Genomic DNA, 19,518 nt, shown 5'->3' on the forward strand with positions numbered 1-19,518 from the left:
GTTTCCAAATTCTTGTTTAATCTATCTCCCAATACGATAGGTTTATTGAAATTACTTTAATTGCTGAAAGTGAATATTGGTCTTTTATCTTATATTATGATGAAGAACATCTTCTTTCTCAATGCTAAAGATGGAATTTTACTGAATTTTAGATTTCCTTATAAATTAGAACATGATGCACTCTACAAAATAGTTCCACATATATGATATAATGATATTCAATATAAACTTTAGTATTCAATTTTTTATTGACTTGTCTAGAGAAATTTTGCATAAAGCAATAGATTATTTATTTTTGAACAAGGAAGTATTTAATAGGATTTTGATTGATTGACTTGTATGATATTTCTGGGGTTTCCATGTATGTAGTGCTTTTTTTTTTATTTAGGTACTGTAAGCAGTTGCACACATTGTTTGTGTAATGAGTGTACCTGTAGCTTGTTATATTCATTGTTCGCTTTATCATGATGTGCTGTTTATAGAAATCAATAATCAACAACAAAATGGTAACTGGAGATAATAGTATTGAGAAGCTATTGACATTTAGTAATTGATTTAGTCAGGCCTCAAACTATCAATGGAAAGTTAGTGCTTAATCATCTGTGTTTTTATGACACAATATTTAATGATAGGTACCTAATGATATTACTTTCATTAGTCTTCTCATTGAAAACAATAATATCAGAAAAAGAATTCTTGTCACTTCCTAAAGTTTCCTCAGCTACCTAACACATTGACCTAACACACTTATTTTCAATAAACATATACATGTATATGTAATAATATGTACTTAAACGAGGGTAAGTCAATTATTATCCACAATTTAGTTATATTTTTTGTTTATGTTGGTAGTACTGTCATGTTGCATAGATGATTCATGTGTGGTTTAATTGTTGTTATGTCTGTGATGTTTGATGCTTTAGTTCCATTATCACTGCCCTGCTGTTAACCATGACTGCTCTGCTTTCTGTTTGCACCAAAGAAGAGCAACGTTCAGTGATCCGTTTTTTGTGGTCGGAAGGTGTATCAGGGGCTGAAATTCATCAAAGACTTTTGGTACAGTACGGGAACAGTGTGTTGCTGCAACGGAGTGTCTACGAATGGATTGAAAAATTCAAAAATGGTCGCACAAGTGTTATGCACGATGAAGGAGCCGGACAACCGTTTACCGCCACAAATGAGGAAAACATTGAGCGTGCATGTGACATGGTTTTCTTAGACAGACAAGTAACTATTGATGAAGTGGCACATCGTTTGCAAATTAGTCACGGTTCTGCCTATGAAATCATCCACAACAGACTTGGGTTTCATAAAGTCTGTGCAAGACGGGTCTCAAAACAATTCACACAGTTGCATAAACAAACGCGCTTGGACATCTGCCAAAAACATTTGGATCACTATGGTAACGAACAAGACATCTTCTTAGACAGAATTATCACTGGTGATGAAACATGGATCCATCATTACGAGCTGGAGAGTAAACGGCAGAGTATAGAATGGAAACATCCAAATTCTCCCTGCAAAAAAAATGTTCAAACCCAACCATCCGCAGGAAAACTGATGCTTATGATTTTTGGGACTCACAAGGCCCAGTACTGGAACATTATGAAGAATGGGGCATGACAATAAACAGTGCGTGCTACAGTGAGATGCTTACTGCTAAGCTGAAGCGTGCAATTCAAAGCAAACGCCGAGGACTGCTGTCAAAAGGTGTTGTGTTGCACGACAATGCCCATCTACATACTGCTGCCCACACTGCTGAAACGCTCCAAAAACTCAACTTTGAAATACTGGCTCATCCTCCGTATAGTCCTGATCTTGCCCCTTCTGACTACCACTTGTTTGGTCTACTCAAAGAGGCATTAAGGGGCTATCAATTTACCTCAGACAAAACAGTGAAAGAAGCAGTGCATTTCTGGCTCGCAGCTCAACTGAAAACCTTCTTTTATGAGGGCATCAAGAAGCTTGTGCAACGATGCACCAAGTGCGTTGAAATGCAAGGGAACTATGTTGAAAAATGATGTACATGTAAGTTTCCTATTTGTATTGCAATAAATTTTATAACTACATTGCGGATAATAATTGACTTACCCTTGTATATTTGTTTACATACTGAAACTACTGAGGTATTTTTCATACCATAATTATATGTATTTATTTACCAAGAATGTACTTTTAAATTTTTTGACACTGATTTTATTACAGTGCTTTTGTTGATTGCAATAGCCTCTTCAGTGTTGTTATTAAAAAAAAGAAAAGAAAACAGCAAAAATACATATAGAGAATTAGTTAAGAAAAAAATGACCTTTAAATTATGCATTTTTGTATAAACTGTATTAGCTTGCATCTTTCACCTTTCTTGCTTTTTAGGCTTGTCTAAACATTTCAACATCTACAACTTCAGTAATTAATACTAATTGTAACCTTAAGTTTATAAATATAAATCTTTTCCAAAAAAGTATCTCTTTGTTATAAATATTTACTTCTACAATTGTCACATAATTTTACATATTTGTTGTTGCTTTTTATTCATTTCTCAGTGCTATTAGGTAATATGCTACTTTTATATGAGAGAAAGAGAGCAAATGAAAGAGTGGAAAAGAGGAAGTGAACTTCTACAAAAAAAAAAAAAAAAACAGTAGGATTTCTTCTTATTCATTTATTGTTTAGGAATAAACTTAGAGTTTTGAAGAGAAACAACTAAATAAGTTCATTGCACTAACATACCTATTTTTAAAATATTTTTTTAAAATTATGTCTTTCTTTAAAACTTACCGGTTCTTCCATAATATGATCATAGTAACTGATTATACCATTCCAGTATCCAATATGACTATCAAAACCTCTGTGAAGAGGAGTGTAGTCAAGTTTGTAATAACCAAGATGCCATTTGCCAATTATGTTTGTTGAATACCCTAATTCTTTTAAATGTTCAGCTATAGTCTTTTCTTCCAATGGAAGACCACGCTTTTCAGATGCCCACAGTGGACTACCTTGCATTCCTGATTAATAAAAAAATCATTAGTTTTAAGAATGGATACTAATTAGTTATTATAGATTACTAATTTTTTTTTTTGGAGAGGTGGGATTTATTGCCTACGTAGTTTTGGTGTATAAATAAATACTTAAGCAGAATTAATTCAAATACATAATCTCATTTGTATGGTCATGATGATGATGATGATGATAACTATACCATCAGTGCCAGAGCACAATTGTCCTTAGCTTAATATTTTAGGGAATTCTGCAACCAAGGTACATGGTTTTTATTGCTTGTTGACTAAATATATGAAGTTCAGCAACTGAGTAAAATTATTTCTGTTGATGCAAACTGAATTTAGTACCACTATAAATTTCTACACTATGTTCTTTTTAATCTATTCTTAAACCAATTATTATATATATATTTTTTAGAACTTTTCTTTTCCTGACTCTGAATATCATTTACTTGGTTATGTATTTTTTTCTCTAGGTTTTATACTTCAAATAAAACTATTGTGAGAAGTATTTAGTCCAATAAGATTGTTAAGACATAATATAAGATGATTCATTGGCAATTAATAAGTGGATAATTATGAAAAAACTAGTCATAAAGTATAATCAGTACATTTGTTGTTACATTGTTGTACAAGCAGACTTGGTGTCTGCTAGTATAAAAGCATATAATGTTATTTTCAGAATATAAAAATATTATTTTTCAGAGAAGTAAACAAACTTTGTAATTCATTAAAGAATAAAAAATCAGAAGATCTATAAGTCTAATATTAAACAAAAGTAGATAAATTTAAAAGAAAATAGCTCTTAATAAATTTGGCATTCAGAAAGTAAGACACAGGTAGTTACATGGAACATTGAGCTATATATATATGAGATGTGTAAAGCGCCAAATAAATAAATATTATTTATTGTGGATTGGCATTGTACATGTAAAACCTATGGTGGACCTTCTTTCTGCACATGATAGTTGATTGTCAATTATAACCCCACTCAATTTTAGCTATACTCACACTTTTTTTATGATGAGAAGTATATTTGTAGCATATTAAAAAGTTGAAGCCTAACTAGAATATGAGCCTTGATTCTTCCAGATAAAAATCAAATATGCTACTTCTCTTCCATTACATCACCATGCCAATTATACTTGAGTGTCTTCAAATACAGCTTATTTAAAAATCATTTAATATCTCACATTACTGTTTCAATTCCAATAAAAATAAAAAGGGATGTAGCAAATAAATATTTTGGAGTGGTTCAATTATTGTAGTATGTAGTATGTTCACCTTCTGAAAATAAGTGGTGCAAATAACCCAGTTATTTTAAATAACTACTCACCGGTATGAATAGGGTATTTTCCAGTCATTAATGCAGCACGTGTTGGAGTACAGACTGGTTGTACATAATGATTGTTTAATATTACTCCATTAAATGCAAGTGCATCTATATTTGGAGTTGGTATCTGATCTGAACCATGGAAGCTAACATCATTCCAACCCTGAAATAAAATAAATTCATTAATAATAATAGTTCAACCAGAGCTTCTCTACATTCAGAAAAGTACAAATAATTCCAAACTTTTCATTCTATCATGATAAGTAGCAAAGCACAAATCTTTATAGAAGAAAACACTACATTAGTGTATTTTGATAATTAATTATTTCGATAATAAATTACTGCTATCAATCAATGTTAAGCATAACATTATTTGTGAGCAAATGTAGTGAACATAATTTACTTTACATTAATGTTACTTATGATTTGCCCAACTTGCTTTAGTGAGTAACGTTTAGTCACTAAGTGATAGATATACTTAGTGTAAATTCAATACTATAATAATATATGTATTTTAATATATATAAAACATTACATTAATATAAAATCAACCGCAATAGTGTTTGATGTATTATGAAAGAAGGAAAGATAAATGAAAGGAGGCATGAGATACTTGAAGACATCCATAACTGCTAAAATACTGATTATATTAATGCACGTTAATATAACGTGCATTCAATTTTTTGCATTCCAGGAATGTCTATACAGTGTAAATGTGTTTAATAGTGGAGATGAAATGAATTTAAATTTTTTTTAAATTATAAACTGTTTAGAACACTAAATAAAGGAATTATGGTACACATAGATATTTGAAATAATACGAGTATATAAGTTAATATTTCAATCAGTTGATGGGTATAGTAGTATTTTTTAGTTAAGCTGTTTGGTGTTATATTAAAATAGAATCTTTTTACTCTAGTGAGTCAATCTATCATATACAATGTGTAACTTTACACATTCGTTCTTTAGAATTCTAACCTTCTTTAGAATTTCTGTAAATTTTGGATTTAAGTATTTAATAAGAGGGCGGTGAATTTGGCCTATGCTCCGGGCGGCTGAAACCCACGCTATGCCACTATATGCAGAATGAATTTTTCATGTAGCTTATTTTTTAAATTTTGGTATCCATGAATAAATAAATAAATACAGAATAATTTTTAAATTAATTTCATTACATTTTATTTTAAGGGTAATGTTATAAAAATCTAATCTAAGCTTAACATTTTTTCAAACTTAATATTTTCCAGTTACTGTCACTAGAGGGTGATGTGTTGTGCTGTTAAATGTGGCACTGGTGTCTGCATTGGGTTTTCAAGGATCTTTGTTGAATGTGATGTGTTCTAAAAGTGAGTGTTCTTTCATTAAGTGTTTAATTTTTGTCTATTTTAAATAAATAAAATGTTCATTCTAATCACTACAATAATAATACATAAAGTAAATCATTAAGTGTTTTTATTCTTTGTTGTTTAAGTATGAGGATAAAATGTAAGGTAAACATTCAAAATACAAAAACAACATTCTGAATGGATAAATACAATTTTGATTGTGCATTCTCTTCAAATTCATCACTTACAACAAATATTCTTCAAAATTTAATTCAAATATTAGTACCATGTCTAATTGTCAGTGCAGCTAGTGGTACTGTAAAAGTTTAATTTAGAGTAAAACCGAGTTCACATTCAGGTAAAGTTTAAAAATATTTATTTTTATAGTGTAAAGTGTGCTGAAGTTGATTTTGTATTTTTTTATTGTAATAATTGAAGGTGATCTGATATAAATTATTAGTTGTTCATGAAAATGGCAATATCATTTTTAGAAAACAATCTTGTGCCAGGCTTATTAAGGAAATTGAGGGGCAATGTGATTTCACATTGCTTTTTTACTGAGCCTATACTGCTGCACATTCACATGTCAAGCCCACAGAATTGGTAAGATTTAGCTCTACAAATGACCTTTTTCACTTTGTTCATTGTATCATTAAATTCCTTTTTGGTGTGAAGCAGTAGATTATAATAAGAGTACCTCAACTCACTGTAAGTGTTGTATTAAACAATTATATACTTAATACACTTATACACTTAACTATTATTAAAAATAATAATTTGTATGTAGAATTTATAGTTTTATCATGAAACCTGATTAAAATTTTATAGTATGGTATTCTTTTTTCTTATAATAGGCGGCATTTTTTATCACTAACTGTATAACTGTACCTGTGTCATGCAGACTTCAGAAGTGCTGTGCCACCTCAAGTTACTAATTTTCTTCTTTTTATCTTATTTTTTTACATTTTATTTTTAATTTCATTTATCTATTTTTTTGACATTAGTTTTTTTATATTTTTGTTTTAATTTCTTTTTTATTTCAACAAATTTCAACTTTTAGATCTACTTAACCATCTTTTATTTTAACATCTTATATTTAGATAATGAATTTATAAAAGATAAAAAGTATTAAATTTGTAATTTTATATAATTATATATTCAGATAAGCATTAATTTACTAAGGAAGAATGAATTCATTAATACTGTGTACTACTTTGTCAAAACAAATCAGCATTGATTACTGGATAGTGTGGTTGAACAGGCATATTACAGTTTCTATGGTGTTTATGATGTTTTAGAAATGATATCTGTTAACCAGAAAAAAGATCCGTTAAAGTATAAAAATAATGTGATTTTTTTAGGGTTGCTTAGTTTAATAAGTGATAATTTTAAACATATTTTATTATTAGAATTAAGATTATGCAAGCGTATATAGAGTATATCTAAATTAACTCTGATATATTTAAATTCAAGGTGTAATTTGTACACTGAATGAAAAAAGAATAATTTTTATTGTCATAAAAAAATTTGTTATATTGAATAGTTATAAATGTAGACTGTAGAGCATTGTTTGTTAAAATCAGATTTTAGAATTTAAATAAGCACAGGGGTAAAAAAAATCCTGTAAAACTAACATTAAGTTATTTAAATGCAATAACTTCTCAAAATATATTATTATAATCTTGTATTTTTTGGGAAACTACAAAAATAAAGAATAGATGCTTTTGAAATGTGGTGTTTCAGGAGAATATTGGAAATTAGCTGACTATAAGGAGTATGAAATTAAAATTAAGACATATTGGGGAAGAGAGAAGTTTGTGAATGATTTGCAAAGAGAAACTTAATTGATACATTAACTAAATTAAGGCATCCAGGGCTGGTTTATTTGATGTAGAAATAAAGGTGGAGAATAAAAACTGAACAGGAAGGTAGAGATTAGAATATTATTATAAAATAGATAATTGTGAATGTTAATGGTATGATGAGATAAAGAGATTAGTGCAAAATAGAAAGGATTGGCAAAGTTCATCTAATCAGTCAATTTATGACTACAAAAAATAATAATACTGTGATGTGTAAAATTAAATGATTTATTGACAGTATTGTCAAAATGTGGTAAAACCTTTGAAATGTAATTATTGGGATTAATAGTGTTATGAGTTTTTGTCATTTGTTGGTAGGCTTCACTTTCACTAATTAATTACAAAGTCCAAGGCTTATAATTAACTATGATATTTTCAATAACTATATTAATTATTGTTATTTTGTACTTCACTTAAAATTTAATAATACCAAGTTGATAGTAATTTATTAAACATACCATATCATCTGCAATTATAAATATAATATTTGGTTGTTCATTGTAGGTTTCTTTCTCTGCACTTTGTTGTTTGACAGCCTTAAGCTCTGATTTTACAATTAAAAATATCAAAAATATTAAACATGAAAGTCCAATAGATAGCATTATGAATTTACCTAAACCAGGTAATTTAAAAATCACTGAAATGTAAATGAAAATGTAACATTAATAACATAAAATAATTAGAAATTACATTATATATTTTGTTAATTTAACATATTTAAAAATATGTAAAACACCAAAAACCTGAAAATTAGTTAACTAATTGTAACTTAACAATCTATTGAAATTGGAGTGTCATTTAACAAATTAACCAAATAGTTGTACCATAATGAATCTGAAAAAATTAATGGTAAAAATTTCAAGATTTCATTTTATTTTACAATTGATGTTTTTACAATAATTGTTGAATGAAAAGATTTTTAATTGTGTCTGGTATTATTTTGTACTAAAAATAAGTTTTTCTTCAGGATTTAGTTTTTTGTCATAAAAGAGATGCATACATTTAATTAAAAGGTTTCCTGCTAGCAGATTAATATTGTAGAGTGTATTTTTGGGTTGGTTTAAGGCATTACAAATGCAGAGCAATAACGCTTTTCTGACTTAAGTATTAAAAGCTCAGACTTCTAAAATTTAAATGAAAATAACGTGATTCAAGAGTGATATAGAAATCCACTAATCTATGTATTAAATTCATTGTAATTCTTTATTTAAAAAAGAAATAATTTCATATATTTTAAAACATCATAGTTACAGATAATTTTTGAGCTCATACCTTATACAGCCTAAGCAAAAATTGATAACGATTTTTTTAATTTAAAAATGTAGAATACATTTTGAAAAATAATGGTTCAAATATCACAGTATTTCCACTTTTGTTAATTTGGGGGGGAGGGAGTCAGGATAGAGACTTCTAGACCTGGGCAGGGTTACCCACTGGGTTGGTCTAGTGGTGAACGCGTCTTCCCAAATCAGCTGATTTGGAAGTCGAGAGTTCCAGCGTTCAATTCCTAGGAAAGCCAGCTATTTTTACACGGATTTGAATACTAGATTGTGGATACCGGTGTTCTTTGGTGGTTGGGTTTCAATTAACCACACATCTCAGGAATGGTCGGACGGAGAATGTACAAGACTACACTTCATTTACACTCATACATATCATCCTCATTCATCCTCTGAAGTATTATCTAAACAGTAGTTACCGGAGGCTAAATAGGAAAAAGAAAAAGAAAGAAGAGGCAGGGACCTGAAACACTTCTGCTCTAAATTTTTACATTTTTTCTGAAAGTAGAATGCAAATTGAAAAAAAATTGAATTCTGCCGCATTTTTATTTTTTGCTGCAATAAATTTTGGGGTAATTTGAGGGTTTAAAGGGCAATCTGAGGGGGATTTGGAGGAACTGAGGAGATTAAAATATTTTCAGTCTTAGTGATAATACACATCTGATCTGATAGAATTACGTTCCAGGATTTGGTGGATGTGTTATAAATGGTTTCTCTCCTGATTAGACTTTATTTTTTAACTGTACATTAATTTATCTGTATATAATTTTATAATTATGAAAAGGTACCAAAGAAACCTAAGTTGACGGGTTACTATGTAGACTGTGATGTTTAGGAAGGATTAAGTTTTAAAAAGTGTAGAGATTTTTCAAACCAATTCCATATTTCTTGAGATTGCTCTGGACAAACAAACATACAAACAAATTCAAAATAATTATCTTAATGATGTAGGTTATAATGTTGTCATCTTTTTAATTATGCACTAGCAAAAGGAAAATTCATATCATAGGGTTTCAGTGAGAAATGTGGCACTTTTATAATCTTTTATAAATTATTTTATAGAAAAACATGATTTTATTTCAGATTCTCATTGGATTTAAGATGCACTGAAAGATTTAAAAAAATGTACAGACAATTTATTATGAAAAATAAAATTAAACTAAATTTTATTATTTGTAATGGTTTGTAAGAATTGAAACTTATTCATGTTTTATGTGTGGCATGATTTGTATTTATTCTATTTTATATTTGTATTTTGTAAATTTTTGTATAAGATAAAACTGTATTATAGTAAAAAATAAAAAGTATACATTAATATTATAATATCAAATAATATTCACGGTAATGAAAGACTGTAATTTGTTGGATGCAGTTAAGTTATTTTGCAATTAAATTAAATTTATAGGTCATTTAACTGAGAAATGACATATTGTTGAGGTACTTAAAAAATATATTATACTAATTGGAATACCCTGCTCACTGATTCTCTAATTCTCGCATTTCCCAAACAGCTAAAAAACCAAAATTTGGTATTGTTATTCTTAAATGTAACTTTAGGAAGATTAAGAAAAAAATATTGTGATTAAAAATCCCTAAGGGGCTAAATTACATAGGAGTTACATCGGGATGTCAAACTGAAAGAGTTGTAATGGAACAGGTAAGTCCATTAGATAAATAAACAACTGTTTCAAAGGGATCTTTTTACTGTTCCCTAAGAAGAGAAAAGACCTACAAACCGATTTTTCAGAGTGTCTTGCACCAGCTGAAATGCAAAATTAGAATATTTTTTAGGAATATTTATTTAAAAAAATTCAGAATATAATTTACTTTAAATTTAGAAATATACTTTAAAACCACTCTACAAGAGTGTTAATCAGCATTGAAGCTGGATTCTCTAATCTCTATATGTCTTTTAAATCTGTCGGTGGAATTTGAAATTAAGTACAGACCACAAGCCATGATTCTGTTTACACATATCTTGAGTTTTCCCTTTAAATCATCACTTAACAAAGAAGCTAGCAATGGATTCCAACATTCTCAAATATTTTGGGGATAAAATTTATGATAGAAACTAGAATTGAACTCCAAAAGCCAATACTGAAAAAAAAAACAATAATTGGGATTTATTTTTTTTAATCATCTCTAAGAGAAAGAAACAGGAAAAGTATTGACTCCCTAAAAATTGGAGTTTTTTAACAGGTTAAATAGAAATTCAAAATCTGGTACAGATACTGACTACAGAATTCATTAAAAAATATTATTTTGAGATTTTCCTTTAAACCAAACTTAAGAAGGCGAAATTGGATAAACGATTTTCGTTATTCTAGATGTACTGGGAACATTTAAATCAGCGAGCGATTTGTACTACTGAAATATTAATTCTACGCATTATATAAAAAGGAAAATCTCACTGATTTATTTACTATCCATTTTTCCAAATAGCTGAAATTTAGAAAAATATTTTTAAGAGATTTTTAGGAAAAGTAAGCAAAAATTTATATAATTTAACAATTTCTCAAAAGTTATAAGGGGCACTCATAAACTTAAAATTCAGTGTTTTCCGTGCGAAGAAGGGGTACATTAGCTATTTATAAATATGAGGGCCATTCTACTTTGTCTTCTATATTTTTTACTCTGCACGACAAAGGGCATGTCCTGTTAACCTTGAAGGTAAAATTGCTCAAGTTGATATGCAAAAAGTAAAGTTTGCGTATCGTGTGCTGCGGTAAAGTTTATTTGTACAACAGCTGTATGAAGTTATGTATTGGTTGATTTGTTAGGGCGCGTGTGGTCGTACTCGGAGTGAATGCCAAAAATTAGAATTCAGAAAAGTAATTCACCCTACACATCTTTTCGAATTATGGAAATACCGGTCGATTGCAATTAGAAAAAATCTGTTGTCCTTCGTACCGGTTAGTTGGTACTTTGAAAAAAAAAAAATCTAAAAAAATATTCCTACTTCTACGCATAATTTGCAACATAAAACTTTGTAATTATAATCAATTAATATTGAAGCAAATCTTCCAACTTGGATGTTAATTTGCTGAAATTAAATCTGATTCTTAAATTTTAGCCGATTCTTATTCGGTAGGAAATTCATCAAGCACCATTCGTCTGAGAACAGTGTTCTATGAAACTGGACGATGAAGAACAGTACACAAGCTATGCGAAGTATTCTTGACCCAGAGAGAGAATGTTGTGTTTTGGATGTTCAGCTGTAGATGACGATACCGGTAAAGATATTAACAGTGCCTGTAATCGATTAAGGAAAATAATTAATGGCCTGGCGACTAGGTTTTCCCGTGAATTTTGTCCGACGCAGCTCGAAAACTGTTGCAAGGCTGAAAAAAAGAAGAAACTGAATTCAGTACTTGCCAGATTGTTTCTATAAGGAAATTGCTTCGATTTATATAAGCCGATCTCAACAGCCATAAGAAGGTTTTGTTTCCACAAAAAGTAAGCGGCTACACAAAAAAAAATTATATATATATATATATATATATATATTTACTAGCGGAATTTTTTGATGAGGTTAAGATGGTAAAAACTTTATTATGAGATGTGAAAGTTATTTACTTAATCACTTAAGTAGGAACAAGTGTTATCTTAGAAACCTGCACTAAAATTAGATGTGAGACAATACGTCATACGATTTTTAAAAAACACAATAAATAAAAGAATCTTATTTTATTATACTTAAAAGTAAACGAATAAAACAGAATCGTACATGTTAAGTCTTTAATCTTGAATTTGATATTAATGTTTATTTTACAGTCACGTTATTTAATCTATTTTTGTTAAATATTCATTAATTTTGGTAATTAGAAAAGTAATGGAATTAATAATATTTAATATTTTACTGTGTATTTTGTATATTTAATAGACTATTCTATAATTTACAGTATATTGTTATCAATAAGGTTTTTATTATCTGAAATTATTATTGTCATAGATGTTCTTAAGCTTACCTGTTTTCATTATCTTTTTTAAAACGTTTAACTAATTTCGATTATGTAAATAAAAATGAAACAAAGCCAGTCAACTCAGAGTCCTGAGTAGGTTGTTCTTTGGTTAGATTGAGACGAAATTACGTGGTCATAACTGCTCTCAGCAAATGTAAACCGTTTATATACATTTTTATATATTATAATTATTTATATTAACAAGATCCACATACTTTTACTTTTAAAAAGAAAAAGTTCTCAGTTCGATCTGATTGTATTTATAACATATATTTCAGTGAGAATTTTGAGAACCAGAGTACCAGTCTTAAAGAATTTTCAAGAAGAAAAGCAAATTATTTTAGACATTAGGAGGGGATGAAGGAGAGAAATATTTTGCAATTTAAGGGAAAAAGCCGGCAAGTTATGCATTCATTTTTCAGTAATTTTAAGCCCTATTTGGGTACCATGATTCGACTTCCGGAAAATTTCGACATATCTTCGCTTTTCACATCCCCAGACCCCAAAACCACCGTTAGCTCAAAAGTTTATACATACATTTATATATATATTTCACTTTCTTTTTACGATAACTGCCGTAATTTTGCGCCAATCACTTTCAAATTGATACATAAAGTATTACAACCCAAAATCTCAATCGAGTTTGTTAATTGGCAAAATCGGACCATGGGGATGGAAATGGGGGACTTTTTCGAAAAAACAAAATATTGCTATAACTTTCTTATTAACTAAAACATCGAATTCGTTTAAAGTTCCTATTATTTTTTGAATAAGGACCAAAAAAGTATCTAAGTAAATTTTTTTGATGTCATCAACCATTAGCCCAGGGGGTTGAAAAAATGGGGTTTTGAAGAAAAAAACATCATACTTCCCTTAATAGGCACAGTATCAAATGTGTTTAATGTGGGCGTTAGTCCTCTTAATATTGCCTAAAAAATTTATCTGAAACGATTTTTGATATGACCAACCCTTACGGCAAGGGATAACTAAAATATTGTTGGAATTATAAGAAGAGGCTTCCCATATGCTAAACATGTGAAATTTGTTTACATATGAAACCATTGCCGTATTGAGTGAATTTGAAATGAACGCCACTTAAATTGATGTGACTTAGTACTGTGTAGATTTTAATTTTTCCAAGTGACAATATTTTATTGCCAAAAAGTATGATTTTTCCTTGTGTTATCCTTGCTTAATGTGAAAGTGTGTAAATATGCCTAGACTTAAGAAGAAAAGTTACCAACAGCGAAAAAATTCCAAACTGGTGAGTCAATATTTGATGAGGGAACGTGAGGGGGTAGACAATTCCAACCCCAATCGTCAGAGGGAGAACCAATCGTCAGGTCAAGGAAAACCAGCAGAAATACGAGTACCTTAGGACACGGGAAAAGCGCGCTATTCAACGTGACCGTGAAAAGTCATCCCAACAGAAGCTTCTTCTTTCTCCTACAAAACGCGGTATTCACCGTATGCGCGACATGTCATGCCACCGCAAACGTCTTTCTCCTACGAAACGCGCTATTCACCGTGAGCGTGAAAAGTCTTAACATCCCTGTTGTTACACTTATATATGCTTTTAAATAAAACTTTCTTCAAACATTGGTTTTTTATCAGTACAAAGAGAGACAAACTTGTTTTTTTATCTCCGCTCTACCCGGGATAGATTTGCATTCAAGCTTAGCATGTCCTAAGCAGAGTGTCACTAGACTCTAACGAGCCTCCCCGCCCGTCGGCTGCATGTCCGGTACGGCAGGTCGGCTCGCCGGTTAGGATCTTTTGAGATTTGCACGTGCCTTGCCTGTAGCAAACCAAAAATGGGGTAGTCCGGGCCCGACGATATCGTTCCCGGGTCCCCTCCCTAGCGGCCGGGACTCGGTCTTTTCAATTTTTTTTTTTAGTCCTATCATCCCTTATGTTAGCTCACTGAGCAACATTTTACTATCCAGTTCTTTTGTTCTTAACATGTTGGTTACTACATTCTCAATCTTCATCCATTCGTGTGGTCCTTTCAGCATATATGATATTATTATATCTGAGGTTATTCCATTGGTATTTTCTCTACTTCTAACCTCCGTCCATTTGTCGCATTCAGATAGCGTATGCTGTGGTGAATCCAGATAATCGCGGTAAATGCAGTTGTCGTACTCTCTTTTCTTAAACCTGCATAATTAATTTCTGAATTCTCCATGGCCGAAGAGAAACTGGGAGATATATTGTCCCACCTCGCCATGTCTTTCCCCAACCATGGCCTCAATCAGGTAATGAGTCTTTTTGATCCTTGAAAATGGATCGGTGGGATCCCTCCCAGTATACCCGCCACAGCCGTTGAATCTAAGTTTTTCTCGGCTCAAGGATAAGGCCTCTATCTTTTAGCCAGCCGCTTTTCAATTCTATCGCTGCGTTAGCTTTTTGTTCTACCTCATCTTCGGTTTGTCCTGACACTAAAAGTGCCAGGTCATCGGCGTATGCTATTAGTGAAATTCCTATTGGATATTTTAACTTTAAGATGCCGTCAAAATAAATGTTTCAGAGGAGGGGGCTTAAGACTGAACATTGAGGTACAACCCCCTCGCATCTGGAACCTTCGTTCGCCGTCTTTTGTGATCACTATTAACTCTCGTTCCAGATCATGATTGTCCGGATGTAGGCGTTCATATTTCTCTTTTCTAATTCTCTAGCCACTACCGCCCATGGGAGGCTATTAAATGCGTTGCGAATATCCAGGAGGACCATCAAGGGGATCTTTGTGGTCCTCCAGTGCCTGCTCTGCACATATCTAATCATGAAAATACTCTTTGTAAGGCATCTATTGTAGATTTACCTTGGAAAAATCCGAAGTGAGCCACACAATCCTCCCCTTGTCTTGAGATCATCCCGTAGTCGAAAAATAGGTCGAAATGTCAAGGCCAGATTTTTCTCTTTCAGTTTGGGCACCAACAGTAATCTTCCAATCTTCCAGGATGTGGGAAAAATTCCCGTACCCAGCGCTTCGTTTAGAACTTCTAAAACTGTCCACAGGTATAATTTGGTTAGTTCTCTCAGTAGGGAACCTGGAATTCTGTCGGGACCCGGGCTTTTTTTTAGGATTGATTCGAACGCTCTCCCACTGGAGTTCGTCAATAGAGAAGCGTCTTATTTCACACACTGGAGGAACCACCGCATCGCCTTCTCTAGTAGTAAAGGGCCGCTCAATCGATTGGCTCGTCTGTTCTGACGTGAGTAGGGGGAGGGACGACCCGAACCTCTTCATGACTATTCAATTCGCCCTCCCCCATACATCCTTTTCCAATTCCGAGACCAATCGTCTCCTCCTTTTTGGATGTTTTTACTACAGCTTAGAATTCTTTTCGGGCATTTTTGTATATAACTTCTGCTCGTTCACTCTCTTCAAACTTATTTCGTTTGGCTCTTTGTAATTATTTCCGAGCTGTCCACATAGTGGCTCGTAATATCGCGATTTCTGGGATCCACCAGTATAAATTTTTTCTTACTCGTGCAGTTAGTAATTCTATCACATTCTTCGCGTAATATGTTGAAGAACTCAACCGGATTTCTGACTGTGTATATTCATTCTATCTTCTACTGCTCTAGCGAACGAGATCGATTGGGCCATCGTTGGCTGCCGCCTTTGAGTTCGTCTCTGAGTCATCGGTTGTCCCAAGCCGATCTACCAAATAGATGATAGTGACCAAGATGGTCACTCGTGAAGTCATCTTGTAAGAGTCACCATGAGATTACTTTGTCAGTGCAGTCTTCTGAGATGGCTGTAATATCTATCACCGAGCCCGTACTACGGCCAATGAGTGTGTTGACTCCCATGGCGTGTTGATAGTCTCTAGACTGAGTGTTCCAAGTAATATTGCTAACTCATATCCGCAATGGGTGGATCTGTTGCCGCCTAGTTTCAACGACTCTGAATTAAAATCCCCCACTAGAATAATTGGTCGTCCTGAGCATGTCTTCCAAGTCGGTTAAAAATTCATCATATCTATCTTCGTCGCAGTTGTGAGAAATATATCCACAGATGACGACACTAGATGTCAACCGCATTGCTAGAATGCCCCTACCGGATTTGATGTCGGTTATCTTGTAACGGTTTGATACATTTTTGATAGCTACATCTTGTAAATCATAAATAAACCAATCGTCAGAAGTTGTTATTCTAAGATTTGGTTCAACCGCTAAAGTGAAATCTACATCTTGATTTAAGGCAGTTCTTATTCTGTTCATGTTTATTTGTAGACATTTCATTGTTTAGTTGCATTACGTAACCGGCCTCCGGTCCGGAGTCCTATTTTCCATAATCCAGACATTTTTGTGATTCCAGACATTCTTTCGCCTTTTGTCCGGTGCTTCCGCAATTGAAACATAGCGAGGCACGGTTGGGGCCTTTGCAATTCCTTGACAGATGCCCGGTACTTCAGCATTTATAGCACTTTACTTTCTCTTTTTTGATCTCAATACGACAAGCCAGTCGTCTTTTATTATGGTTTTATTCTCTAAGAGCTTCGCATCTCTCGTCAATAATACAGTTGCCTTCTTTGTATTCCCGAATGCGGGTTTTAATGCGGCAACACGTAGTGTGATATCCGTTGCTAATTCTTGTTTAATTGCCTGAGTAACTTCTTCAACCGTAGAATCTTCATCTAGGTCTTTAACATAAAACGCTGACTTCCTTCCACCATATGGTTTTTCCTTTACCACTGCCTCCGAAACGTTGGCACCCAGTCTCATTTTGACGTCATTACGCTTCTTAGGGGAGTCGACGACCGGATTTCTAACGATTCTGATCTCCCTTTTTTGACCGAGAGTATATATGCAGCCATGTCGGTCCTGATACTTCCTTTAACTTACTTTAGCAAGTCGGCATACATCGTGCCCGCCTTCTTGACAGTAACGATCGATGAAGTTGGTTCTTGTATTGTCTCTCTTTTTTTCGTCTCTTTTTCGACCCGGAAAAACAGGCATTTATCTTCAGTTTTCCCTAGTCTCCGGATTAGATACTCCAGACCCTTGCAAGTTTTGTCTCTCATGCCATCATTCGGTACATAAAATATAAGTTTGCCATGCTCGGTGTTGTGGATTTGACATATTGCTTTAATTAGGTGTCTAATCATTTCGTCACATTTTTCGTCGATCATTATTACAAAAGTTGTAAGGTTGTCCGTGTCTTCATCCTCGGGGTAGAATATATTTGTGCTTCTTGTGTCTATAAGTACAGTGCCGCTAGGCATAACTTTACTCGAGTCTAGTCGTTTCGATATCCCGGGAGCTGATTCTCGAATTGTTTTCGCGAATAAACCGTTAGCCCAATGTTCGTGCGTCAGTAAATAAACACGGGCTCCTTCAACGTCCTCAGTGGGGAAACCTTACGTGACATCAACTCTTTTAAATATGTCCTTCGGCCAACGGGTTTTTATAATTTCCTCTAAATCTTCAATGTCTCCTGATTCCAAAACGTTTTCTACCTTATCGCGGAACTCTGATCTATTCTGTCTTCTTCTATCTTCAAGGCTTAGGCCATTATTCGTCTGTGTATGTGAGTCAGTACTCGAGCTAAATAATTTATATGATAATTTATAGAGTATGTGCCTCGTAGCTTCTACATCTCTAGCAGCATTTTGTATTCGGTATGCACAGTCTTTGATTTCCCGTTTCGTATTCGTCTTTTGTCTAAAATACGAAATCAGGTCTTCTATGTAATGTATTTCATGCATTAAATGGTCTATATCTGTTCCGATAAGGTCCCCATCAATACTATCGTCAATAATTTCTATTTTTATCTTTGGGGCCTTGCCTCTGTCGTCTCCATGCTTTCTTCAGAATCACCTTGATCACCGTAATTATCTTCTCCGTAGTCTTCTGCCAGTTGGGTTTTATCGTCGTTCCCTTTGTCTCCTTTCCTCGAGGATGGCCCCGAGGCCGGGGGTTTGGGGTTGGGGTCGGAAGATAGAAGAGAACCGGATTGGTGGAGGGGGGGGGGTGGCTCTGGAGAGAACGGGAAGCCAGAAATATGAGAAAAAAGATTCCCCTTTATAATTGTCTCACTGGGACTTAGAATATTTTCACTAAAACAGTGAAAAATATTCTAAGTCCTTGTTTACAACTAATAAATGACGTCACTCTCTTTGTCGTCTTGTGTTTCGACTTAGAAAAAAATTTAACTAATTTCTAGGTTAAATATGTTCAATTCCTATACTAAAGTATAGGAAAAAACAAAAATCTAAATTACTAAGTAGTCCGTCGTCCAAAACTCACCAATTTTTGTGTCCGTGTTCACTTATTATTCCCAAACAAAATCCAATCCTCAGTTCCAGAAAAAACACCGAAAAACCAGTCCAAAAACTGGTTTGGACTGGTAGTGTTCGTAAAACATGGAAACAATGTATGATACGAGCTCGTACTTTACGTTAAGGGGAATTTTATGGTACATAAGTTAAAATCTAATAATGTGTTAAATAAAGATGGTACAGCGAATTGTTATTTAAAGAAAAGGTTGATAGGTGAGTGGAATATATTGAAGAGTTATACACAGGAAATGAATTAGAAACTGGTGTTTCTGAATGTAGTAGGGCAATAAAGGATTTGAGTAGGAGAAATGCTCCTGGATAGACGAGATACCTGCAGAATTACTGCCCAATGAAGGTGAAGAAGCGATAGATAGATTATACAAACTGGTGTGTAATATTTATTATAAAGGGAAAGATCCATTAGACTTCAAAAAGAGTGTTATTGTCATGATACCAAAGAAAGCAGCAGG

General features: G+C 32.7%; 1 protein-coding gene across 3 annotated transcripts in view; it reads right to left on the minus strand.

Moving 5' to 3' along the window:
* LOC142319542 (arylsulfatase B-like) overlaps positions 1 to 19,518 on the minus strand; it is a 49,991-nt gene that overhangs the window by 13,445 nt on the left and 17,028 nt on the right. For all 3 annotated transcript variants that reach the window (XM_075356930.1, XM_075356932.1, XM_075356929.1), the window contains 3 exons: positions 7,975 to 8,153; positions 4,333 to 4,492; positions 2,776 to 3,002 (listed from right to left, as the gene is read on the minus strand). In XM_075356930.1, the coding sequence (XP_075213045.1) occupies positions 2,776 to 3,002; positions 4,333 to 4,492; positions 7,975 to 8,118 (531 nt within the window). In that variant the 5' untranslated portion in view covers positions 8,119 to 8,153. The remainder of the gene's footprint in view (positions 1 to 2,775; positions 3,003 to 4,332; positions 4,493 to 7,974; positions 8,154 to 19,518) is intronic.

Source organism: Lycorma delicatula, chromosome 2 (genome assembly GCF_047948215.1).
Source record: "Lycorma delicatula isolate Av1 chromosome 2, ASM4794821v1, whole genome shotgun sequence".
NCBI lineage: Eukaryota > Metazoa > Arthropoda > Insecta > Hemiptera > Fulgoridae > Lycorma > Lycorma delicatula.